Raw genomic sequence first — 26,529 nt, 5'->3', positions numbered from 1 at the left:
ATATACTGTATACTCACAAAATATTCAAAACTTAATTTTAAGGAATTGAAGCAAACATTTCTTTTTGGAGAACTGAAAAGTGTTGGTTCTCTCAAACTCTTTTTTTAAATATAAACTTATTTATTTATGTATTTATTTTTGGCTGCGTTGGGTCTTTGTTGCTGTGCGCGGGCTTTCTCTAGTTGCGGCGAGCAGGGGCTACTCTTCGTTGCGGTGTGCAGGCTTCTCATTGCGGTGGATTCTTTTGTTGCGGAGCACGGGCTCTAGGCGTGTGGGCTTCAGTAGTTGTGGCTTGTGGGCTGTAGGGCGCAGGCTCAGTAGTTGTGGCGCACGGGCCTAGTTGCTCCGCGGCATGTGGGATCTTCCTGGACCAGGGCTCGAACCCACGTCCGCTGTGCTGGCAGGTGCATTCTTAACCACTGCGCCACCAGGGAAGCCCCTTGCTTCCTCTTCGAGAGTGGAGTTGGCCTGTCATAAATGATTGTTTTTAGTTTAACAGGATATGCATCCAAAGCACTTTTAGCTACGTATAAAGTTATTTTTGAGTCTGTTAAAACAGATGCATGGAAGGGAAGTTTCAGATACATCTTGCATGCCTGCCCCTGATCATTTTCTTTCTGTTTTCCTTCAGTGTCTGTATTGAACAGGAATTGATATTGTCAAGCCACTTCCCCTCCCATCTTCACCCCTGCCCCCAACCCCGGGAGACTTTGCTTCCAGTATCATCAAGAAAATTGAGGTTGCTATTTCATTTCTTTCCCCACCGTAAACTGTGGTGAGTCTGCCCTTCCCTAGCTCCTTCCCTCCTGCGATCCTGGGAGCCCCTTAGTGACCCCCTTCTTTTGTCTTACTCCTCAGCCAGGCTCCTGGCCAGGGGAGCCTGCACGAGTGGTCTCCACTCTTGCTTTCCTCCTTGAGGCCCTCGAACGTGCTTCTGCTTCCACTACTGATTCCAGCCGCCCTGTCCTTCTAGATCACCGTTACGGATTCTCCTTAGCCTGTCGCTTGGACCTGGGTGGCGCTCAGGGTTCCGCTCCTGACCCACTGCTGTCAGAATGTGCAGTTCAGGCCCCGAGCTGCAGGGTCGTGTGTGTGTGTGTGTGTGTGTGTGTGTGTGTGTGTGTGTGTGTGTGTGTGTGTAGATATGTTACGGTCTGGTCTGTGAGTGTCAGTGCACTGTTCACTGGTGTCTTCCGCGTACCTTTTTATCTGAGCCTCTGAAACTCTTAAAACTGAACTCCTTACTTCATCCCTGCCCAAAGCAGGAAAGAACCCGCTTGTCCCGTTGCATTTCTCCTCTGGGTGGAAGGCACCATCACCCCACGCTGGAGACGTTCTCCTGGTACCATCTGCTGTCACAGGCCCCTGGCCACCTCAGGTTTCTCCGGTTCTTGGATAGGGCAGGGCATCCCCGCCACTGCCCCCACCCAGCTTAGCCTGCACTGTGTGGTCCCTTCTTCACTGGTCTGCAGGCCCTGCTACAGCAGGGCCACCGCTCAGTCATCTCTGCACCTGCAGGTCCTGGTGCCCAGGCAAAGCTTAGCCAGCTGCAGCATGTCATTTATCAGAGGTCCTTGTGTTAGGAAGGCAGTTGGTTTTGAGTTGTATGGTTATGTGAAAGCTTAATATTGTTTTTAGATATAAAAGTACTCTGGCAAAGATTCACAGGTGTCTTGATGGGGTGTTCATTGCGGACTGATGCTTGTTTGAAAATGCACAGATGTTTTGCAGAGTAACTGTGTGAAGTAATTGCCATTCTGTGACACACATTGGAAATTATGGGCTGTTGTGATGAAATGGCTCAAAGACGGATGTAAAAATCCCCGGTGAGAAGAAGATCTTCAGCTTGTGGGGAAAAGTTAGTATCAGAAACCTTAGAGTAAAGGACCTTAAAGCAGAGTCCATTGTCTCCTGAGAGCAAAGAGCCCGGCTTCTGGGACCCAGGCTCGTAGGTCAGCGCAGTCATGTGCCCTGCACCAGTTCCCTAACCCCTCTGGACCTAAGTTTTGTCACCTGTGAAATGAGGATGTTAACGGTGTCTCTTTGACAGGGTTGTTAGGTCGATTATGAATAATACAGATGGAGCTCCTAGCGGTGTCTGTGCGGGGTGTCAGTCACGTGGGCGTGTGGTTCAGTTCTGTATCTGATCTGTTCCTCCGTGAAGGCCCAGCGCTGTGCCCCGTAGTGAGACAGACAAGAGGACCTTGGCAAGCTTAGTCTAACTGAGCAGATTCCATGGGTTCTCTTGGGTCGCTTATGTTTCACTTTTTAATAAGTGGGGAAATTATTCTCTGTGCTTCCTCAGTTAGAGGCGAGAGGGCATTTACCCTCACAGGAGAGAGGGAGGGAGTGTGTGTGTTGACATTAGAATCTTGCAAATTAATTTCTTCATTTAATTCTTAAGTCTGGCATCTGCCAGTGCGACTGTGTTTTTAGGGAACAAAGGCTTCTTTTGTTTGAGTGATGCTTTGGGTGGTGGGTGCTGATATCAAATGCGTGCTCCCCAGTACACAGCCTAAAAGTTACGGGTGGGGCTGTGTCGTGTGGCCGCAAGTCATGGATTTGGGTACCGACTGTGCTGCCTGGCTCCTGTGAGGTCACAGGCAGGCGAGTTAACCCTGAGCCTCTGTTTCCTTTTGGTGAAAGCGGGATGGTTGGTGGTACTCTGGGATCCCTGAGGATTAAACGCAGCGAGTTAACATTGTAAGTTGTAACGCACTTGCCAAGAGTAGAAGGTAGCCAAACATTGTGGCTGTCACTGTTAGAGGATTCGTAAGGGACGTGGGGAGACCTTGTTACAACATTTCTAAAAAGAAAAAGGGCCAGTTACTTACCAATATTTAAAGCATTCTTTTGTAAAGATGGCATTTACAGCTATTTTAAGACTATGGGGAAGAGTGATGTCAAAAGGTGAATCTGAGGATAACGAAGCTTATTTCTAAATGGAGTAAGGGATTTTAGTATTCCGAGTGGGACTTCTGATGAAAATACAGTTCAGTTAGTAGGAGATAATTGTCCCCAACAGAGGGATCATCACTTGCTGAACAGTCACCGAACACCCACTGTGATGTGCTGGGCATCCAGACGTGAACGAGACGGGTCCTGCACGGAAACACCTTTCTGGATGGTGTCTGATTGAGGAGGCCTGCCCGGCTGTCAGTGTTAAAAGAGCCTGTATCTTTTAAGTCTGTTCCCGAATACTGTTACGTCGTTTTTTAAGCCCTTTCTGTTTCTTATTAAAACAGTCTTTGTGCTCCCTAGTGATATTATCACAGGAAGATAAATAAATGTCATCAGTGTTTGGGGGGAAATAGTTTTGAAAATTTTAATCATTAAATAATTATGTGATGTTGAACGGAACGAAGCTGTAACAGCCTGCCTTCGCTTTGGATGTGACGTGTGCTCTGTTGAACAGGGTCCCCCTCCCAGGGCAGAGCGTGAGAGTTGTTCACGAGATGCCATTAACGTCTTCACTGTGCTTCCCTCTTTCAGAGTTACTGGAGAACGTAACCCTGATTCATAAACCAGTGTCATTGCAACCCCGCGGGCTGATCAATAAAGGAAACTGGTGCTACATTAATGCTGTATCCTTCTCAGAGGCTGTCCCCCAGGCTGGCTTTCTGCAGCTTCCTCTTCCTTGGGCACATTCGACTTAGTTCCGCTTCTGTGGGGTGTCTACCCCACATTTTGAATCCAAAACCTCGATTTCTTACTGCTTATTAACTGGGCTATTCGTGACCAAAAAGAGAGAGATGATTTGTTGACCTGTGACGGACAGAATCAGGCAAGTTTCTCATTAAAATGGTCCTGAATAACAGGGCAGAGTGACCGCTTAAACTGGAAATCCTGTGTTAATCGATTTGATTATCTTGGTTGAATCCCGTTCTTATTTATAAATGACTTGGATGTCACAGGGCAGTTATCCCCGGGATTATTTGGTTTATCCCCTTTGTGTTTACATATCTAAGTCGTTCCGTGTCCTTGGCTTGCGTAGTTTTATATGCTCTTGTGTTTTACATGCCTTTCCCCAGTTTGGAGCATCGGTTTTATTTCCTTTACGCTTCCTTACTGCCATCATGTAGACACTGCAGGCACTGGTTGCTTGCCCTCCGATGTATCACCTGATGAAGTTCATTCCTCTGTATTCAAAAGTGCAAAGGCCTTGTACGTCCACACCCATGATAGATAGCTTGTAAGTAAGCTGCTGAAAATGTGTTGAGGGGTGGGCTTTCCCCCTCTGATAATTAGATTCAAATGGCAAAGTTCTTGATCTCCTGCAAATGAATCCTGTAATTCTATTTTTTTTTAAATGTGCTGTTCATGATTTTCTATGGAAGTTAACCAGAAATGGAATTGGAACATGGTTTAGCTGTGTTCTTTAGATTCAGTTGAATAAATTTTAGTGTTTACCAAATTATATCACTTGAAATATACCAAAAACTTACGTAGAAAAGATTTACGAGCTCACTAGCTATTACAGCATTGGTTATCTAAAGTTTGCTGTCTTCATACTAGGTAACATTCTACTTAGCCATCAAGGCTTTTTAGTAATAGTATGTCTTCTAAAAAACAAGTACTAAACATTTTTTCCCCCCCGTGTCTAGTGTTCGGCTAATGAATGAGTTTACTAATATGCCAGTACCTCCAAAGCCCAGACAAGGTGAGTAAAAGCGAGGGTTCCGATGCCATTACATTTTGGGAGGTGTGAAGTCAGGTGACTGAGTTTGAGGAATTCAGGCTTGCTGGAAAGAAAATGTCTCTTTACATGCAGGTTGCTACACCTATACTGTTCTCAGCATTGGGCGGGTGTTGGGGGGAGTTGTGATGAGTATGCCTTTTGTCATGTTAAGACTTCTTCAGTTGTAAAGATCTGTGTCCTGTTTCCGTTGCAGCTCCTGGGGATAAAGCCGTGAGGGACGTCCGCCCGGGAGCTGCCTTTGAGCCCACGTACATTTATAGACTGCTGACAGTTATCAAGTCGAGCCTGTCCGAAAAGGTTGGGGCTGCCGCTGCGTAGCTTGTTTCTTACCTGTTGCGTATTCAGTGCTTGCCCTCTGCTTGCACTGCGGCGATTAAGTGGGTGTTCAGTGGATCTAGGCTTGCTCTGGAGTCAGTTGCTAGGATGAATTAGAGTATGGGATGATAATGATGGTAATCAGAGACAACTCGTGTCATTTACTGTGACCAACCACTGCTGTAAGTTCGTTCCATCCGTTAACTTACTTAACCCTGTGAATAAAGTGTGATTAATGTCTGCTTGTTCTATTTGAGAAAAGGGAAGTCACTGTCCAAGGTCACAGCTAAGAAGTGGCAGAGCCTGGCAGTGGAGTTAGCTCCTTCACTTCCACACGGACTGCCCTGCAGCAGGGACGGGGGCATTCAGGAGTGCTGCATCTTCTCCACGCTCCCTCGGGGCCGTCATTTTTAATCATACACTTTGCTGCTGAAGGCATGGGGCCAAGGGCCACGGAGGTCTTGAAAAGGGCCCTGATGGCGTTCAGGGTAAATCAGGGGCAGCCTTTGCACAGTTAACTGGAGCGTTTCTTTCCTCCCCGACAAGAGTTCGTGATGAGTCAGTACAAGCAATTGAAATGATGCTAGAAAAGGGGAATTCTTTAGGAAATATTCAAGAAAATTGTGTTAAAACTGACTAAAGTAGTATTGTTTGCAGCCCCTTTGTTTCGAAGAAGAGGGAATACCAGGGCACTGCAGCAGCATACCACCAGGGGCTCTTCATGTGCCCATGGCGTAGCCTTTGCTGTTAAGCTCAGGATTTGGGGGTGTTGCTAGTGTTAGGAAGGCGGGCATGGAGTAAACGGTGCCCTCTGCTCCAAAGAGCGCCTCGTCCAGTAGGGGAGTTAGTACTTGAAGTACTAAGACAGATGAGCGTACGGATGCTGTAGAAGCCAGGGGCGGGCCCCGGCTCGGGGAGCAGAGGTAAAGCTCAGGATGCTTCTGGTGGCTGAGCAGCTCTGAGAGCCCGCAGCTTTCGAAGTTACATTACTTGTGGCTTGTTGGGGTCTGCAGGACCACCCTCAGGGTTGAGGATTCGCTAGAAGGCCTCACGGGACTCAGGAGCTGTTACCCTCAGTTCGGATTCAGTACCGCCCAAGGACACAAAGCAAAATCAGCACAGAGTGAAGACTCGGGCAGCGTCTGCAGGAAACCTCGAGACTCCTCTCCGGCATAGTCACAGGACGCACTCAGTTCCTCCCACAGCAGACTGTGGCCGCTGTGTGGCTTGTGGTCCACCAGGGAAGCTCCTCAGCAGCTCAGTGTCCTAGGGTTTTGCTGGGGGCTGGTCACATAGGCACCCTGCCCTCTGCCTCGCACAGACTCCTGGGGGGAGAGCCAGTGCTCAGCACAAACCACACTGTTGGCACAATTGGGCGCGCTCCCTTTTCAGTTCCTGGAATGGCGGGAGCCCTCCTGAAATCCAAGTCCCCGGATGCCGGCCAAGGACCAACCCAGCAAGCAGGCCTTTCCCAGCACTGTTAACTCTTTTCTGCGTCTTGGGCTGTGCCAGCCTCTGCCCTTCCCACAGACACACTCACACCACACAGCCCCGTCCACAGCTATGGTTCCATTGGAGCAAACAGATCTACTCAGAGACCGCAAGCAGAAGAATTTGCAGATCCTTGGAACACTCACGCCGTTATGCTCCAAAGAACGAAATATGAACCAATCATGATACATTATATAATCAGATGAAACCAATGTAAGATTATACAACTAGTGTGTGACCATATTGTGTGATTCATCTGCGAATGGTTGTGCTGATGTGTATGTGTAAAGCAGGCAGCTAAGTCTTTAAATCAATAGAGTTTTTCACGTATAATTTGGGTCCTTTCTCCTATGGTTGCCCATCATCGAAAATAAAAGGAGACATACAGGGCTGCTAATTTTACAACTTGCAGTGTGAATGGTAACCCCCGGGGTTGTGCATTCTATTTCATTTAAACAAAAAAGCAACTTATAAAATAACTTTTTTATTATAAAGGTAACGTATACTTATTGTAGAAAATTTCGAAAATACAGAAAAGCAAAATTAAAAAGAAATCCCTGTTTTATTGCTTAGAGATATTTAATCCTCCCCCGCTCGCACGCCCAATCTTCCCCACTTCACACATCTTAACTGTCCAAAAAAAAATTCATGTGATTTTTGAGAAACACTTTATGTTAAATCTTACTGAAAATTTAAGAGAAGGCATAGTTTGTATATGCAGGTAACACATTCCGTGCAGGTGTTGAAGAGTAATTGGTTAAGATTAACATGACCCTGTTTGACCTTCTCAGGGTCGACAAGAAGATGCTGAGGAGTACTTAGGCTTCATTCTAAATGGACTTCACGAGGAAATGCTGAACCTGAAGAAACTTCTCTCACCAAATAATGAAAGTAGGTTATGGTGTGCTTGCTACAGAATTGGGTAGAACATTGTCTTAAGAATTATTCTTAAACAAATGCTGTATATATGCTCATATAGTAAGCTGCCTTTCCCCCCAACAGTCATTCGCCCTTCAAAAATCACTTATTTACTCATTATGATAACTAGTTACTTTTACATTGCTTATTGTGTACCATTGAGAATGTTGTGTTTGTATATTTCAAATACATAAATGTATTTCCAGAACCTCTGCTTTTCCCCCTTCTATTTGTAATTAGGAAAATGATTACACGTAGAGAAAAACTGAAAGAATAGGTCGGTTACCTGCATAACCACTGGGTTCCACAGTTGCTACCGTGTCGTCCTTATTGATCTCTCTTTCTCCTTCCCCAGCCCCCCATGACATTTTCCCCCAAGGGATTCAAAATCAAGTCGCACATGGCAGTTTAGTTCACCCCAAATGGTAAAGCATGGGTCTCCTGAGATAGGGGTGGCTCTCCCACATGACCCGAGTTCCTTCGCAAATGATGGAGTCCGACTGCAGTTACACAGTAGAGTCGGCTTCCCCGTCCCACCTGAGTTCTTCTCCGGGTGTCCCACGGCATCTTCTGTCGCCAGTCACACCAGCAGGAAGATGCTGTAGCATCGCACACATTGCTTTTGTCCTCAGTGTAGAATACACCCTGATCTCACTTTAAAGCTCCAGTGGACAAATCTGTGGAGGTGGTTTATGTAGAACTTTTATTTTTTGCTCTTTGTGTAAATAGTAGCCTAAGCAGAGTCTGCTTTTCAGAACTTACTGTTTCCAATGGACCCAGAAGCCACTCAGTGAACGAAGACGAGCAAGAAGAGCCAGGCGAAGGAAGTGAGGACGAATGGGAGCAAGTGGGCCCCCGAAACAAGACTTCGGTCACTCGCCAGGCGGATTTTGTTCAGACCCCCATCACTGGCATTTTTGGTGGCCACATCAGGTTTTAAGCTTTTCTGGAATAATTTAGCATTTGCCTTTTTCAGGGTTTTGCCATTTTGCTGGAGGGGGGAGGTGTAAGATTTGTCCTAAGAAATTTGGGACTGTGGGTGGTCTGCCTTTGCTCCCTGTGCCCGCTCTGTTCTTGGACTTGCTGACGCTTGTCCTGCCGGCCCCACGGCTCTCACACAACCCACGGCGGCTTCCTGCAGAGGGTGCTGCCCCCCCCCCCCCCCGCCTGTCTGCCTAGGGGCTCCCCACCCCTCAGTGACACTGACATTCCCTCCGTCCAGCTGCTAACAGCCGGGTAGGAAGAGAAAGACAAGTTAATGGAAATACATGTTTTGTTAAGAGAAGAAATTCATGTATCTGATTGGAGGAATTGTAGGCACGGGAGCCAGGTGAGCTCGGAAGCTTAGAGAGTGCAGAGGGAGCTGCTTGTACACAGAGGAGGACGTGTGGCCTTCTGGAGTACCTGGGCACCTCCCCTGCCCCAGTTCCCTCAAACTGGCTGCCCTTTGCTCATTCATGGAGTCCTAGAAAGTTTTTTTTTTTTTTTTTTAACCCACATTTGTTTATTTAATTTTGGCTGTGTTGGGTCTTCATTTCTGTGCGAGGGCTTTCTCTAGTTGTGGCAAGCGGGGGCCTCTCACTGTCGCGGCCTCTCTTGTTGTGGAGCACAGGCTCCAGATGCGCAGGCTCAGTAGTTGTGGCTCACGGGCCTAGTTGCTCCGCGGCAATGTGGGATCTTCCCAGACCAGGGCTCGAACCCGTGTCCCCTGCATTAGCAGGCAGATTCTCAACCACTGCGCCACCAGGGAAGCCCTAGAAGGTTTTTACTTATTTACGTTAGAGCCGTTCAGTACCACCATTATGTGGAGTTCAGTAGAACTTGCACTGACTCCGAGGACCTCCTTACTCATCCAGAGTCTGAAAGGACCGCATTATAGCATGATTTCCTTCTGAAGACCTTGCAGCTTCACCTACAGGAGTGTGTTTTTGGTTTTTTTAGTGAGCCTCTTAGCCTTTCGTCATCCCAGAACAAGAAGTAACACCCTTTTCAAGGCATCGAAAGTCAGTTCAGTCTCTCTGCTCTAAAACAGTTTAGGTTGAGCACCTTGCAACAGGCTAATGAGATCCTCAGACATGTGCCCGACCCCCTCCCAAGCTGGTCACACGACACTGAACCCGTCATTTCTGTGCCCTCGCTGTGAGCTAGACTTTGCAGGCCCCTTTCTGTTGTGGAGCTCGTGTCAGCCTCCCGACGCCCAGCCCCACCACTGTGGCTGCAGCTCGTTCTCGCCAGATGCAGATCCTCGGGAAGGGCCCTTCTGGGAGAGGAAAGCGGGGCTCCAGTTTGGTGACCAGCAGTGAGAGGAGGCTGTCTGCGCCCTTAACTCTGTTAGCCGAGCAGCCTGATGTTGTCCCCCTCGGGGTGCTCACTGAGGGTGGGGGAGAAACGAGGGCACGGCCCAGTGGCTGTGTCGAGGGCTCCGTGTTTGTGGGATGGCACAGCAGCCGGATTGCAAGGCCACAAAGATCCCAGATGTGTTTGAGAATAAGCAGTGGGAAAAACCAGAATCCACTTTGGAGAAATTTCTGGCTTGCCCCAGATGACTCTTCATGGCCCTGTAGCCTCAGCCTCTGTAGGCCCTTTGCATTGAAATTGGGTGTTGATTTTTTTTTTTTTTTTAACTATAAAGCAAAGATACAGAACTACTCCTTGTAACTTAGGAGCTGCTTTTGTGTGTGTAGTAGGCACCATTGAGCATGATTCTTAATGGTGTGTGGCCTGCGGGATCTTATTTCCCCGACCAGGGATCGAACCCAGGCCCCTAGCAGTGGAAGCACGGAATCCTAATCACTGGACCACCAGGGAACTCCCAAGCATTATTCTTTATTCAGACCAACGGAAAGGTTTTCTCCTAAAATTCACGCTCTTTTGTTTTGTTTTATTTTTGAGGTACGCGGGCCTCTCACTGCTGTGGCCTCTCCCATTGCGGAGCACAGGCTCCGGACGCACAGGCTCAGCGGCCATGGCTCACGGGCCCAGCCGCTCCGCGGCATGTGGGATCTTCCTGGACCGGGGCGCGAACCCGCGTTCCCTGCATCGGCAGGTGGACTCTCATCCACTGCGGCACCAGGGAAGCCCAAATTCATGCTCTTTTGGTGCTTTTCCAGTTACCCCAAAAAGACCAGCACTTTTCTCCACCTTGTCCACCCTTTTGGTAAAGTCCAGGCCCATTACTGCTGTTCCCATATTTTCCCACTATTCCTCTCTGGAACCAAGGGAACGGCCGCCCCCTCAAGGCTTCCTCCTCACAGGGAGCCTGGAGGTGCTTCCTGTGCCGTGTGTCGGGAAAGCAGTGTGTGAGACGGAAAGCTGGCAAGAGAGCCGCTCACCTGCCCTTCGCAGCAGTCTGACTACTTGTCCACCCCTTTTATTCGTGTATAAACTGGGGCACTCAGGCTTCAATTGAACTCAGGTTCAATCCCACGTTGAACTCCTGGAACATCTCCTTGCTGAGGCTACGTGAGACGTGGGCCCAACACAAATTTTTACTCAGAAAGACTTGGACAAAGAAAAGTGAGGTGAACGCCCAACTAAGGAAGCAAGGCTGAGCTGGCAGCCGCCTCCTTGAGGGTGGTGGCCACTTTCCTTTCGCACACACCCTGCTCCCCTTCCTTTGTAAAGTCGTTTTCATAGGGGAATTGCTATCCAAATCATTCCTTTTACCTCAGGGTTTCCTCTTTTTTATTACAACAGGCTGTGACGCCTGAGAGGATAAAAAGTGTCAGCATTTTGACTCTGGGAAGATTGTCTCCTTTGCTAATCTGTGCATTAAATAAAGTGGAGGGGGGGCATTTGGAAGGTGAAATAGGCCTTCTTCCAGAGCTATTAAGCTGGGAAAATTTTCAGCTGGTGGATTGAGTTGCTAGAAATTCTTTCGAGGTGGTATTGAGTGGAATTATTTTAAAATTCTTCGGTGTGTTTTTAGCATTTCTGTTCTCTGGTCTTCTGGCAGTGATACTGAATAATCTCGCTTGCAGTGTTTGTTCCTCTTGTCCTGCTGCATATAACCTCAGAGAGAGTGGGAAGGCGAGCTCTTAGATGCGGTGTGTTTTCCACTTTCAGGTCTGTGGTTTACCAGCAGAGTTCAAAAGAATCTGCCACCCTGCAGCCGTTCTTCACGCTGCAGCTGGACATCCAGTCGGACAAGGTACGCACCGTCCAGGACGCGTTGGAAAGCCTGGTGGCAAGAGAGTCTGTCCAGGGTTATACCACCAAAACCAAACAAGAGGTACGTTCACAGTTGGTCTTGGACCTTTATCCAGAGGCCCTCTGGGGTGGGCGAAAGAGCATAGACTCTGGAATGAGGAGAAGTGGGTTTCAGCTCTGCCTCTCAAATCGGTTGCTTACCTTTTTTTTTTGGACTGAAAGTTTCCACATTCTGAGAATGCAATGGTTGAAACAGATGATCCTCCCAACTTCCCTTGGCTCTAAGTCATGAAACACAGGTCACGATCTTTGGGGTTATTTATTCTGAGCTGCGTTTCATTTGCTGGCCATCCAGTCATGGCACCATAGAGTGAATACCACCTCTGACAAAGGCCGATAGCTCGTTCACATTCCTGATACCATAGAGCACAATTTCATGAGATGGTTAGGAGATAAAAGATGTTCTAAAAGATGTTCTAATCTGGTTTGCATTTGACTGCAGATCTTCAAGGACGTTGAGAAATAGAAAGTAATTGTTCTGGTGCCTGTTACTCTTTGATTTGATCTGAGAAAAAGATAAAGTCTTGAGTCTTTCAGCGTTCAGGAGTCAAGAGGAAGCATGTCGGCTCCGTCGAGAGAGGCGATAATTCTCTGCTCTCTGAGGGCTTGTTAGCTGCTGGCCGTCCAGATGCGCCAGTTAGGCCCGACTTCTCATCCGCAGTAGAGCGTGCCTTCTCTGTTTTGTATCCTAGGTCGTGGCTGTGCATTCATAGAGGTGTGTTGGGGGGATGAATGTAGACTGGCTAGGGCGGTGCCTTTTTGAACACTTCAGAGTGTTCCTGTGAGGCCCGATTTCAGTAGCCGTGTGTGATGGCTACAGGGTGAACCAGCACGGCCCAGCGTAGGAAACCTGCCAGCACCTCGTGGGGCCAAGGGCCCTGCCCTTGCCTTGCAGCTCGGGCTCCATCCACGTGAAGAGGAGCAGAGGCGGGGTGTGGAGAGCTTCTGTCCATCTGCTGTGGGTTGGTCAAGCCAACCTCTCGGGGCATCTGCAGAAGTTAGGCCTAGCTCTACCCCGTGTTTTCTAATTGCTTCTCGTGGACAATTTTGTTCAAAAAGTAAAAGTGGTAGGAGCCGGAAGAGAATCCCGGCAGCTTTTCCTTAGAGAAATGGTGGAACTTAACGGGAGAGAGAGAGTGGGTACTTGTTCTCGGGAGGCCGGGTCACGTACTGGCTGTGGGACTGTCCACCTGCTCGTCTGGGGCAGCCATGACTCCAGAGGTGGACTCGCCATCCTGGCCCCTCCCCACTGGAGCCACTGATCCTGCTGGGGAGGGGGGCACCCTGTCCCTGCGCTCCCAGGACAGCCCTCTGAGGATATGTTTGTTCTCCTCGTTTGCCCCTGCTGCAGTTAAACTGCTGTTTGGGCAGAGGTGGGTGGGGCGCGATGACTGAGGTAGCGGTGGCTGTGGTTGTTGGCCCGGGGTCAGAGGAGGGTGAGGAAAAGGTGATGGATTCTAGGTGGCAGGTTTGCAGGAAGGAGTCACGGAAGAAGTGGCATCTCGGTGGAGCCTTGAAGACGGCAGAGAAGGCTGCTGGCCGTTTTCGCTCCGTGGCTGTGGAAGCAGGTGTCTGAGGAATGAGCTTGTACAGCGTGTCTGTGAAGAGCAAGTAACACATTTTCTGGAATGTGATTTTTTAATTTACTTTTCAAAGTACCCACTTGAATTTTATTAGGTTTTTAGGTCAAAAGTTGTTTTTCTGTGGGAACACAGGAAGATTGTGGGAAAATATGATTATACAAAATACTAGCTAAATAAAAAGGTCTGGGTTTGTTGGGTGTTAGAAAGTGTGGCTCAGTTTCTCTGGAAACGCGGAACACTCAGTTAAGGATTTGAGATTAGCCCCTTAACGAACAGAATCGCGCGTCACTAGCACTGAGAAACCATCCCAGAGGTACTTTAGTCTGACTATCATTTTATAAGTGAGGAAGCTGGAGTCTTACATCGTCATTGCTGGTTTTGACTGTGGAACTGGAGTCATGCTTTTTTTCATTTACAATTCTTGTTGGATGTGAGACCCTGGACTGCAGAGACTCAATGGGAATGTCGAGGTGATCGGGCCATTTCCATGCCTGGGACCTCAGTCTGGGTGGGAAGACGGGCCTGAAAGGGTCTTCAGCCCTAATACTAATAAACCAGGTGCCGGTGACCGCTAGGCTCGCTTCAGGTACCTTCAGCCAGATACGCGTGTAGTCCTCCGAAAGCTTTCTGGGTGTTTATTATATGCCGCTGTCTTTCGGATTGTTACGTGGACAAGTATTTCTACCGAAAGTATTCTCCGTCTAAATACCGGAAGCATCAACACATTTGCAGATACAGAGAACAAACAGTACATAAAGGGGTTAAGTTTGCTTGTGAAGATGCATTTTAATAAAAAGCAGCGTTCAGTAGACCGTGGAAGTTCATAAGGGGCATTTTGAATTGATAAAAGCGGAACTGTTGTAAAACCAATGGTTACAGTAAATAGCTTTGGAGTTACCTAGAGCGTCTAATTCAAGAAGCACATCGGCTTCAGCTCTATCAGTGCTGCGCGAGTTATTAAAAGATAAGTTAGTACACACGTAATTCAAGGCCTCACTAAGTTAGCTTCTAAATGTTTATGCCAATTTAATGCCCTCGGACAAAGGTTCTTAACTTGGCTCGGGGACCTTTGGGACCCCCTGCAGTTGTGTCTGTAGGGATATATGCACTTTTCTAAGAGGAAGGTCAGTACCTCTCAAAAGATCCCATTCGACTCTCCAGAGACCCTGTGACTCAGGAAGCTTTGAGAAGCATTGCCCCGGAGCATTTGAGTCTTGGAGCGAGAGGTGGGGTGGCGTCTGCCGCTCGGAGTAAGATGGCGTTACCTGTGTGCTTGTGTGTCTCAGGTGGAGATCAGTCGAAGGGTGACTCTGGAAAAGCTCCCTCCTGTCCTCGTGCTGCACCTGAAACGGTTTGTTTACGAGAAGACAGGTGGATGTCAGAAGCTTATCAAGAACATTGAATATCCTGTGGACTTGGAAATTAGTAAAGGTAACGACTGTAAGGCAGGAGCGTCTGTGATGACAGTCCTGGAAGCAGCCAGCTTCTTGATGCCTCAGCACTTTCTGTGTCATGTCAGCATTCAGAAGCTCTTTCATGACTTTTTTGTTTTAAATTTCTTGACTGTTAATAGACCTTTAGGTTAAAATTTCTCACTAAAATGGCCTTTTAAAAATAAAGGCAAAAATAAACCATATGAAAGTATTACTAGGTGAGAAAAATACTAAATATAAAAAGTTTATGGGTCAGTGGTAGGAAATACCCTTCCTCATACTAGGCGTTAACAGCTGTGTGGAGCAGCCTGCCTAACTGGGCCTTTTAGCGGGTGGGGAGTGTTTCCCGCGGGCCCCGGGGCTTCCCCTGCCCTCCGGCGGCAGGGACCCCGGCCTTAGAGCTGCAGCCCCAGCCCCGGGTCTCCGCCGGGTCTCCGGGGCTCGGCAGCTTGGGCACATCGTGGTGAAAGCGCCTGGTTGTCTTGCTAAAAGTGAGCTTGAAGGAAAACTCTCCAGGAAAGCTTCAGAATTTGTGAGAAATGTTATGTGCAACAGTGAAGTTCGATCAGGAGCGTAACGAGCTAGAGGCGATGCTCAAAGTGTCCGGGGGCCTGGAGAGCAGAAAAGAGCACATGGGCCGTCTTCCCTGGTCTCCTGGAGGAGCAAACTGCCGTCCTCCTCCCTCCTCCCTCCCCACGCTGCCCGGCACTGGGACCTGCCGGGCAGTGGGCCTGGGATCAGCATCGCTTCACCTGCACCCAGGCACGTTGCATTTCCTTCCCCCTAAGATTCGGACTCTGGCTCTCAGCCCTGTTCTCACGAGTTGCCACCTTCGGCTGATAGGTTTGCCTCCTGTGCCAGTTCATGGTCCGTTTGAGGACCGGAAAGGGGAAGAAACGCCAGCCGAAAATCATCTTACTGTTGATTGGAGTTTTGTGGTCTGACTCACGTGTAAAACATTTTAAACCTTAGGCTTTCCAGGGCAGCTTTGCTTTTGTTTTTTTCTTTCCCATTTTTTAGAGCATCTGCTTGTAAGGGGTTTCTAGCATGGGCTAGAGGCTCAGTATATGCCCCTGTCCTCTGATGGGTGGGTTCTGGTGACCTCCGTTACTACCCTGCAGCTGCTCTTCCTCGCTGCTCAGTTTTTATGCAACTGAGGGGATGGAGTTGTGTTTGGTCTCCCTGGTCCACTGGGTGGGTTAGTTGATTGGAGGCTGCTGTCCGCCCCTTTCTGGGAGCTCTGTGTGTCAGCGCTTTTATAGATTAAAGCTCTTGATATTTTGTTTTTCAGAACTGCTCTCTCCAGGGGTTAAAAATAAGAATTTTAAATGCCACAGAACCTATAGGCTATTTGCAGGTAAGTCAATTTGTACGACATTTTCCTGTGAAAGCAACGATGAAAAGGTTTATACCCTGGCACAATTTTGTTGTAATGCCACTTAACGTAGAGAATAGATTATTGGTATCCCTGTGGACTTTATAAGTCCGGAAATCATTTGAAAATGTGCGTTTTACCTAAAATTTGGTGTGTTTGGAATTTGACAGACTATTCTCTTGGCTCTAAAAGCTCAGCCCAACGTGAGACGTCGTCTAACACGACTGTCTCTGTCTTGGAGCCAGAGGTGTGGGGTTGCCAGGCTGGGAACCCTCCCTGCCGCGGTCGTGGTGCCTGTAGGAGTGGGTGCTGAGGCGTGGCCGCAGCCAGGCTAGGGGAGCGCGGGCTCCTTAGCCGCCCACGACCTCCTGCGGCCCCCCCCACCCCGGGCTCCCCGCGGAGCCCATCCACGTTCTCCGCCTCCTGTCCTTCCCTCCTCCTTTCTCTTTCACAGCCCGAGTCTTTTGCGCCTTTGAGGCCTTCTGTGTCTTTGAAGAGTTGCTGGTCGCAGCAGTTGTGTTTGCGCCCCTGGCCGTTTGTCTTAGAGTTTTCCAACTGCTCTCCCACCGCTCCTCTTGTGTTGCCTTTGCGGAGCCTGTCTGTAGTGACTGCTGTTTGTTAGCCCTCACACGTTCATTGAGCCTTTTCACTGGATACTTTTTATGTACTATCTCATTTAGTCCTTACAGTGTCCTGGGAGGTATGTGGCGCTATCCCCATTTTGTAAAAGGACAAACTGAGACTCGTGGAGGAACATTGGCCGCTCTGTGCCCTTAAGTGGCAGAGCAGAGCTTCACACTCCTGCCCTCGGTCCACCCCTGAGCTCTTGGGATGTTGGATTGGGCCCTGGTCGTTGGGTGGGTCGGGTGCCAGGGTAGAAGGTGTTGGGCCCGGTTGGCCCTTTCTTCCCACCAGGACCTGCTCCCTCCGACTCGCTCTTCTCCCCGAAGGTGGCTGATCACGGCCTTACCCCAGCCTGCTGGGACCTGGTGGGCAACACACTCCCGGCGTGTAGCCACCCTCCCCCTGACCTGCCTTGGGCTGGCAGCTCGGAGGCCTCTCTGTGGTCTTCCTCTGAGATCAGAGGGCCCCCAGGGTCCAGCCTGGCTCCCTGGGGTTTGGCACTGAGGTCCCAGGGTGATGACGTGTTTCTCCGAGTCTCCCTGCAGCCTCCCTGGGGTCCCTGTCAGGGCAAGGTGATGATCAAGGGCAGGGTTAGCAAGTCTTGTCTCCTGGTCAGGGGGCCCTGGTGTGAGTGCACCCCTACCACTCCCGCCCGCCCCGGCCCGGGGCTTCTTCTGGAGTCGCTCTCGCCTGCACCCCTGAATCTGAGCCTTCTAATCTCAGAAATACGGTCACCGGATTGGTTGCAGTTTTCTGTAAACTGTGAGTAAAGAGGTGCTTTTAAAAATGGTTTTGATTGCGGGACAAAGAAAATCAGTTAATATAGCGCGTGAGCTTTTGGAAAACTCATTCTCAGCTCTGCTTCTGTGACGTGGGCTTGCCGGGCGTCTGTGACACATCACCATGTTAGGTACAGGTCTGCTGCTTGAGAAACCTGCATACGGGTAGAGCGCTTCTCTTCTGAATATTTAAAATGAAGTGTCGTAGAGGAAACGCAAATCAGTTAAACCCACAGGTCCTTTAAATCCTACTGACCTGGTCACTTTAAAAAACCAAAACCAAGTCTGGTAGGTCTTAGAGGTGAAAATCCAGGACAGACGCCCCACAGCTGGATTTGGGGTCAGAGGGACATGCTGGTGTCGGGGCTCCCCTTGCCCTGCGGCAGCCTGTCCATCTCTGTGACCTGCAGGACTCGATGCAGCCGTGAGCTGCTGCTGGTTCCGTTGCTGGTTTCCCACTTGATGGCCCAACAGTCTTGCTGTCCCTCAGCGACCAGTCGCGTTCGTCCCCGGCGGGCCAGGGCCTCAGTGTTCTCTGAGCCCCAGCAGAATGGCCTCTGCGCAGAGCCCGGCTCTGGGTGGATTTGGATGTCCCTACAAGTGGGGGAGCGCGCTGACGTTCAGCCTATTTATTGCTGAAATTTCGTACCAGATTGTGCCCCTCTCTCCAAGTGACTGTCCTTCATGCCACTCACGGCAACGCACAGCTCACCCTGGCCACGCTGCAGCCCCCCTCCCCGGAATGTCACTGGAGGCTGTTTCCCTCACACAGGGTCAGGTCTGCTGCTGGCCCAGCCACCTCCCAGCCCCTTCTCTGCATAGAAGGGGGAGGATGTGCCCTTCCACTGTCTTTAATACCTTTTCAGCATCTTCCGACAGTTATATTTGTTTTACACCTCTGACTAAGGCTTCCTGTTTGAATTACACAATTTTAATGAACAAGTACATGGCAGGTAATTTTTTCTGTTAAAACATGGTAGTAGAAAAATCGGAAATTTTCTTTAAAAGAAAAAGAGAGCAATGACCGGTGTCTGCAGGGTGACTCAACTGCCCAGTCAGCCCAGCTAAGTGCGCTGGCGGCCCTCCTGGGGCGGTGCTGTCCTTGTCACGGGTGACAGTCCACAGAAAACCTCAGATTCTTGTTTTTTCCATGTAATGTAAGCATATTCTTACACCGCCAAAAACTTTTAATCAGGTCAACGAAAAAATTCACCTTCTTGTAATGTAATGCACTCAGCATTCCTTCGAGTGTGAATATAGGCTTTTCCATGTTTTCACTTTGTCCAAGATTCAGATACTCTGTTGGAACAGTCTAGAAGTGGAATTGGCTGGATCAGGGCCTGATGTTTGGGCCTCGGTGTGCGTTCCCAGAGGGACATTGGCTGATGGCTCTGCAGGGAGCGTCTCTGTGTCCTCCTTCCTAGGGGACTGTCTCCTGTATCAAGTCTTAAGGCGGCTGACGAGCCTGCCTACAGGGCTGACAGATGGGACGACCCCATTAGTTGACATTTCTTTCATAGTTTGTGAGGTATTGAGCATTTTAAATATGTTATTAAGATGTAGATGTATGACTTTGTATTGTAAATTGTTGAACGGTTTTGAGTTGAAACAGCATTGCTTTGTATAACCCCACTTCTCTGTCCCACCTGCCTTGGTGCCAGGCCTTTCGTGGGACAGGCAGGTCTGTGGCGGGGGCAGGCGGGCACCTTAGGCGCTGGTGTGCGGAGCCGCTCTCACGGGCGCCCGGGCCCTCTCTTGCAGTGGTCTACCACCACGGCAGCAGCGCCACGGGCGGCCACTACACCACGGACGTCTTCCAGATCGGTCTCAATGGCTGGCTGCGCATCGACGACCAGACGGTCAAGGTGATTAACCAGTACCAGGTGGTGAAGCCCGCTGCCGAGCGCACAGCCTACCTCCTGTATTACCGCCGCGTGGACCTGCTGTAGCCGCCGCTGTGTGTGCCCGACGCTGCTTGTAGAGCACCGGCTCTCACCGACTCCCCTCCTCTCTTTAGTGGCTCTTTAGAGAGAAACTCTTTCTTCCTGTTGCAGAAATGGGCTAGAATGAAAGGAGACGCCTGGGGTTTGTGCACAACATAGTTCATGTTGACTTCTAGCTTCCAAATCAAAGTCATCTGGTCGAGACAGACTGTCGCCTGATTTAAGCAAAAACACAAAATCCACATTTCCGAAATAATGCCAATTCCTGAGTAAGAAGGGGAACTTGCATTTGATTCCCAGTCTAACTGCATAGTAGAATAAATCCTGCACCAGCAACAACACTTGTAAATTTGTGAAAATGAATTTTATCTTTCCTTAAAAAAATAAATTTTTTAATCCATCACACTTTCTTCCCTCACCCTTTAGTTTTTGATAGATGATAAAAATGAGCCAGTTATCAGAGAAGAAATAGTTCTTACTTCAAAAGATAAACAAACACATAAAATGAGTTGCTGGTTCCTAATAGGAAAAATACATTTTAATAATCGTGCGATGAGAAGCTGCTTACGTACACATTGCAGATCAAATATTTGGAGTTAAGATGTCAGTCACATAGATGGGTGATTGTAACTTTATTGCCATTAAAAGATTTCAAATTGCATTCATGCTTCTGTGTACACATAATGAAAAATGGGCAAAATGATGAAGATTGATAATTCCCTGCGTCTGCTGTCTAATTCTGCTGTCTGCTCTTCTACGATGCCGCGTCTCTAATTGTACACAGTTAGTGATAGCTAGGAGTATAAAGTTGTCGCCCATCAATAAAAATCACACAGTTGGTTTAAAGCTGCGTGTGTGGTGTTTCTTTGACGGCAAATGCCTTTTCCAGTAACCGGAGTTCAAGTGGGCAGGACTGGGCTGCTGGAATTAAAATAAGCCCTTGGGGAAGCCTGACGTGTTCCTGAAAGCTTACCCAAGCCCTCAGATGATTCTTGTTTACTATTTCCAAAGTTATTAACTCTAGTGATTCGGATAAAGGAATTTTTTTAAAATCTTCAAAGAGCAGAAAAGAGGAGGTAAGCTCTCTCTCCGTTGTTTTGTCCCCTGCATTGCTGAGTTCAAGGAGGGGACGGACGTGGGTCAGGGCTGAGCATCCTTGTCATTGCCTGCTACCGAGCATCCTACCTGTGCCTCGGATGCCACCTCCAGGTGTGGAAAGGAAGCCTTTCGAGATGGAAGAGATGAAGAGGAGAGCCGTCATACACGTCAGGCCGCTCCCGGCAGCTCCTGTGCCCGTGGCACCCTGGTTCCAGAAGGCCCTGTGCAGGCCGCTCGCAGTAGTGTGCTGGGGTCCCCAGAGCAGCGGGTTTATGTGCTCCAAGCCTCTCCCCGAAGCTGTTCCTCTTACCGTCCGCTGTTCCTAATCGTAGCCATGTGCCGCTGCAGGTTCGGAGCTTAATTTTAAAATTACAGTACTGTATAGCATAGGGAACTATACTCAGTATTGTGTAATAATCTAAAGGGAAAATTATCCGAAAAGGAATATATGCACATATATAACGGAATCACTGTGCTGTACACCTGAAACACAACATTGTAAATCAACATACTTCAATAAATATATATTTGTATAAAAATGATAAAAACGTGCAGTTCTAACGTTGCCCCCTTGGCCCGCCTGCCCTCCTGTAACCCTACTCTGATTTGCTTAGCTACTTAGAAGTCATCATTAGCCTCTCATTAAAATAATGTACAATTCTTATGGAACATGTGGACTTCGAAAGCTAAATTAACTTTGGGGGATGCAACCCACACCAGCAGTAAACCAGCCACACGTGGAATAAGGAGCCTGTTCTGAAGCCCGGCGTTGAGTTCTGCATTGTGATCCGTGAGCCAGGTCAGGTCCGATCTGTACAAGTGGCTTATCTGTCCTGAGTATGCAGCCTCCATAAGCGATGTTGGCTAAAGTGTCCCCGTGAGTCAGTGAACGCCCTGTCCAGAACAAGGCCTCTCTCAGGGATCTGTAACAGGAGCCCGGACATACAGTGCCGTCGTTGGTTACACCAGCCTGCTTCCAAGTGTTAGAACACATCTTGTGCATTTAGATGAGGAAATTTTCCCTCAGATGTCGTTCGAGGGTCTCTACATAATCATTAAATTGCTAAGTTACATATTCTGTCAAGCCCAAAATATGTTGGAAACTGAGATACTAAGGCCTTCCTTTGGAAGGTCTCGTCTCTCTCAAAAGTGGTTAGAGATGAATTAAGTGCAGTGGGGCCTCCAGTGTCTCGGGTGACCCTGTAATGTGTGGAGAGGTACTGCATTCCCGTTTTAAAATTTATTTTATTTTTGGCTGCATTGGGTCTTCATTGCTCTATGTGGGCTTTCTCTAGTTGTGGTGAGCGGGGGTTACTCTTCGTTTTGGTGCACGGGCTTCTCATTGCGGTGGCTTCTCTTGTTGCAGAGCACGGGCTCTAGGCGCGCGGGCTTCAGTAGTTGTGGCACAGGGCTCAGTCGTTCGTTGTGGCTCGCGGGCTCTAGAGCACTGGCTCAGTAGTTGTGGCGCACGAGCTTAGTTGCTCCGAGGCATGTGGGATCTTCCCAGGCCAGGGATCGAACCCGTGTCCCCTGCATTGGCAGGTGCATTCTTAACCACTACGCCACCAGGCAAGTCCTGCATTCACTCTTCAGGCTGCTGTCCCCTCTGGCACATCGGACTTTTAGATTCAGCTGTCTGGTAGCCCTCAGATGGCTCCTCTGTTACCCTGTACATGAGTGTGTTGTCTGAAAGAGCATGCATAATCCCACACCCCCCTGACAGCTCCAATTGTATGTGGGACAGATAATAGCTTCCCAGTTTTCCTGTGCTTAAGTGGGATCGGGATGCCCAGCTGCAGACGAAGAGCAAAGCTCATAAAGGGGCCGAATATATAGCAAGGAGACGCTAGCCTGGAGTTCACGATTACCTGCATTTGGTCCCTGCAGTGATTGATTGGCCCTTGGATAGAAAACCCGATCTTTCTAGCAAATCCAGTGCTTTCTAGGGTCCCAGGTGAATCGTGGGCCTGTCCATGTTGTTCTTGACATTTTGAGCTAAATGTGTAGTGTTTCCTGCTGCAATTTTTAGTGTTTTTATAATTCCAAGACTATTTCGTTGGCTTTAGGGTCATTTACACTAAGAACTTGGCCCCTTAACCTTGGTGCTGGGGATACAAATTTAGTGATTTTCCTTCATTAGCATTTGACATGTCTTTCTCAGTGGCTTTTAAACCACTGTGAATGCTAGGGTGCCGTCAGAAGTACATCGCAGGGAGATTTTCCTGTACTGTGTGAAATATTGCTAACAAGACTTGGAAGTTGTCTTACACGAAGAACGTAATCAGGTTTATCTGGTTGGTGTATTGTTTGCCCCAAGCCAAGAAAGTGCACGTGCCTCTTTCAGAAGGAAAGAATGAAAAATGGGTTCCATTCAGAATGAAAAACGGCGGTCCTTCCATTGTCCTGTTTGTACAGCCATGTTCAGCTGCCCGGTGGCTCAGAGAAGCTGTTTCTTTAATTTTTCAGGTGGTCAGTCATGTAGTCATGGTCTAATGTGTGGGTCCCGCTAGTAGTAACTTTGTAATCAACAAATGCATCATTTTATGTCTTTTCCTTAGTGGAAGTTTCTGGTGATTGTTCTCATAGGGTGCTTGTACTTGACCGGGCCAACTAGTTAGAAAGCTAAGATTGCAGTCAAAGTCAGTTGCTTTGGATTAACCAAGTAAACCTGTGAGTTCAATGCTGCACAGCTCTCAGCTCACTTTGCAGGAGTCGGCGTCCTGCCAGTGTGGCCACTTCACTCATGGTTCGTTAAGCTTCTCTTTGGAAGTGCTTAGTCCATCAAGAGAGACCAAAGACTTCTCTGTTACTTCTCTGGCTCAAGAAGGAAAGGTGCCTTGTCGACTGGCCCGGTGAGGGTAGTACCCATTACACCAATTTCCTGAGCGTCAGTGGGCTTCGAAAACATTAGGAAAAAAATCTTAGAGTTTAAAAAAAGTCTAACAAGGCCGTGTGTTAACAGCCTGCTCTACACATAATGCTATTTTGTCTTTTAAAATCAATCGCAGCAGATTGCCAAGCAGGTGTGCTTTTTCCTCATCAGACGTTTGCTCTTGCTTCCTAGGATTTTTTTTTTTAATCTGTTATTATTCATCTTTTGGACTGACTATTCCCATCTTACTTATACCTTTTGGAGACAAATATATTTGTTTGAAAAATGAGATTCACTTTGTAGCTTGGCTTCACCCTGTGGTGATGTTCTTTCTCTTCAGAAGTAAATAAACGAACCAGTGAACGAATGCTTGGTCCCTTTTCTGATCTTTCACTCTCTTTTCTTACCTCCCCCTGCCCCCCACCCCTACAAGAAAGGGTATATCATCCTAGTTAGTGAGTGTGGGCTTCTTTTAGCAGATTTACACTGTAAATTTGTTTGCCAGTTGGTCTTCCCTTTTGTTTCTCAGACAGTCCGGTCATAATTAGGGGTGACTTGCTAAGCTCTGATTTGCTGAGCACAGTAGCATTTTGTCAGGTGTCTTCTGTTGGAAACAGCTGGCAAGTAAGCTTTTAAATTTAGCGGGGTTTTCTAAATGTCCATCGACAGAGGAATGGATAAAGAAGATGTTATATTTATATGCACACACACACACACACACACACACACACACACACACACACACAATGGAGTATTACTCAGCCATAAAAAGGATGAAATAATGGCATTTGCAGCAACATGGATGGACCCAGAGATGATCGTACTAAGTGAAGTAAGCCACGCAGAGAAAGACAAAAACATATGATATCACTTATATGTGGACTCTAAAAAGATGATACAAATTAACTTACAAAAAAGAAACAAACTCACAGACTTTGAAAACTTTTGGTTACCAAAGGAGGGGGGGGCGGGATAAATTAGGACTTCGAGACACTACTATATATAAAATAGATAATCGAGAAGGACCTACCGTAGAGTACCGTAGGGGGAACTCTACTCAATATTCTGTAATAACCTGTATGGGAACAGAATCTGAAAAAGAATGTATGTATGTATGTGTATATGTATACCTGAATCACTTTGCTGTACACCTGAAACAGACACGACATTGTAAATCAACTATATCCCAATATAAAATAAAAAGTAAATTTAAAAAAAATAGTGTTTTTTTTTCTTTCAGTTAAGGGGATCCTAGCTGCCGTGCGATTTAGGAAGTGTTTTGACTCTAGGACTTCACATTGATTGAGTGATGCCATCCAAGATGTTTTCATCTTCATAAACTCCATTTCCTCCCAGATCCCATTTAAGTGTGTGCTCTTTGTCTTATCTATCATGTTATCTATCATGTGCTGGAAGTATTTATTGTCGGTTTTCTAAGGAGTAAATATTAGGGTAGCTTTGTTCATTCTGTGGTAGCAATCCAGTCAGATGCGTGTGTACGTTTGAAGGGTTCCCGATCCCTTCCTGAGAAACCCCATGTCCCTGTCAGGAATCAGGTAAATCTCAATCCCGTGGGGTTTTTTTGTCCTTTTTTGAAATTGCAGTTGGTTTTTGTCTTTCAAACATCTTCACCCATGCGGAGTGTTTTTGGTTTCAGCTGTCGGGCCCTCTGAGAGGCTTGCGCCGTGTTCGGGGTGGCACTGGGATGCTGGGGTTGGGTCTGGTGAACGTGACCTCGAGCTCATCTGTCCTCCAAAGAAAGCAGATCTCTTCACGCATTTTATGAGCATTTGGGGATTCCCTACGTAATTTAAGAAAAAAAATCCCTCTGCTTAAAAAAAAAAAAAAAAAGATTGAAGGACTCTTACTTCAGCGTGGATTTCCTGCCAGATGTGAAAATGGACTCATCCTTGTTTATTCCCTGTTGTCAGCAGTGGGCCCAGCTCTGGACTCTGATACCTGTGGGCTCGGATTGGCTTTGTGCTTATCTTATCACCTGCAGCTGAAAGCCGAGCACTCCTGTGCTCGGTGGAGAATCAGTCGGTGCCTCCTGACCTTCTTGAGGACACTCACCCTTCACATCCGAGGCCAGCAAGGGGGTGATGCACTGATGTGGAATTTGTTCTGTGTTCGTAAAGGTATGAATTAACTTTGCAGTGAGTAACATTCCCTTTCTAGGAAGATTTCTCCTGTTTCTTATGGCTGCAGACCCTCCCTGCTGCACTGGGACCACACCTCCCACTGCAAGACCACTGACTCCAGTGGAGCCCTCCACCGGGGGTGCTGCCGACGTGAGGCTCATGACCTGGAGCAGATCCAGGGGTGTCGGGACCAGCGACTCACAGCAGCGTCCTCTGTGGTCACCTTAGGGCGGCGCTCCTGCTTGCCCCTCTCCCTTCCCCTCTCCGGACAGCATATTTTCTTAACGTGCTCATGATAGCTAAGAAGACATGGGGCTTCCTATAGGCCAGGCCCACTTCTGCTTTTAAATTACTTTTTAATTTTTTTAAATTAATTTATTTACTTTTGGCTGCGTTGGGTCCTCGTTGCTGTGCAAGGGGTTTCTATAGTTGCGGCGAGCAGGGGCTACTCTTTGTTGCGGTGCTTCTCATTGCAGTGGCTTCTTTTGTTGCAGAGCACAGGTTCTAGAGCGCAGGCTCAGTAGTTGTGGCGCACGGGCCTAGTTGCTCCGCGGCATGGGGGATCTTCCCCGACCAGGGCTCGGACCTGTGTCCCCTGCATTGGCAGGCGGATTCTCAACCACTGCGCCACCAGGGAAGCTCCAGGCCCACTTCTGAGCTCTTTCCAGGCACTTGGCCCTCTGACAGTCGCGGGAGGACTTTCTGCCTGCACCGCGCAGCTGGGGAGTTGGCATCGGCTCAGAGTCTGCTCGGAGCCCCTGCACTGTGCTGTGTGCCGGCGCCCACCCCTCATCCCCGCGGCCTGTCCAGGTCAGTCCTGGCACTCGAGAGTAAACTAGAGTGGCCAAGAGAGGCTGGTGATACAGCAGAGAAACAGAAGGGAAATCTGGATGAACTCTCAATGCTGTGGCATTAAAACAGAACAAAGTAGTGAAATGATTAAAAACAGGGGTGCGGAAGCACCCATCCGGTGCTCCAAACTCTCCCTGTGCTAACCAGCCTGTGATCTTGGGGCAGTGGCCCAGTGTCTGAACTGGCTGGGGGTGGCA

At 48.4% G+C, this 26,529-nt stretch overlaps 1 protein-coding gene across 4 annotated transcripts in view; it reads left to right on the top strand.

Annotated features, from left to right (window-relative positions):
- Positions 1 to 26,529, top strand: part of USP10 (ubiquitin specific peptidase 10) — an 88,528-nt gene that overhangs the window by 49,759 nt on the left and 12,240 nt on the right. For 2 of the 4 annotated variants that reach the window (XM_033406351.2, XM_033406349.1), the window contains 10 exons: positions 3,493 to 3,584; positions 4,083 to 4,192; positions 4,605 to 4,660; positions 4,893 to 4,996; positions 7,297 to 7,396; positions 8,179 to 8,356; positions 11,489 to 11,654; positions 14,502 to 14,646; positions 15,940 to 16,005; positions 19,188 to 20,215. In XM_033406351.2, the coding sequence (XP_033262242.1) occupies positions 3,493 to 3,584; positions 4,083 to 4,192; positions 4,605 to 4,660; positions 4,893 to 4,996; positions 7,297 to 7,396; positions 8,179 to 8,356; positions 11,489 to 11,654; positions 14,502 to 14,646; positions 15,940 to 16,005; positions 19,188 to 19,375 (1,205 nt within the window). In that variant the 3' untranslated portion in view covers positions 19,376 to 20,215. Of the gene's footprint in view, positions 1 to 3,492; positions 3,585 to 4,082; positions 4,193 to 4,604; positions 4,661 to 4,892; positions 4,997 to 7,296; positions 7,397 to 8,178; positions 8,357 to 11,488; positions 11,655 to 14,501; positions 14,647 to 15,939; positions 16,006 to 19,187; positions 20,216 to 26,529 lie in introns of those variants that run through there. The other 2 variants (XR_004477023.2, XM_033406350.2) reach the window with 2 other exon arrangements.

The sequence above is a fragment of the Orcinus orca genome, chromosome 20, assembly GCF_937001465.1.
Source record: "Orcinus orca chromosome 20, mOrcOrc1.1, whole genome shotgun sequence".
In the NCBI taxonomy this organism is placed as follows: domain Eukaryota; kingdom Metazoa; phylum Chordata; class Mammalia; order Artiodactyla; family Delphinidae; genus Orcinus; species Orcinus orca.
The sequence above is the reverse complement of the archived record's forward strand: the minus strand, read 5'-3'. Positions and strand labels throughout refer to the sequence as shown.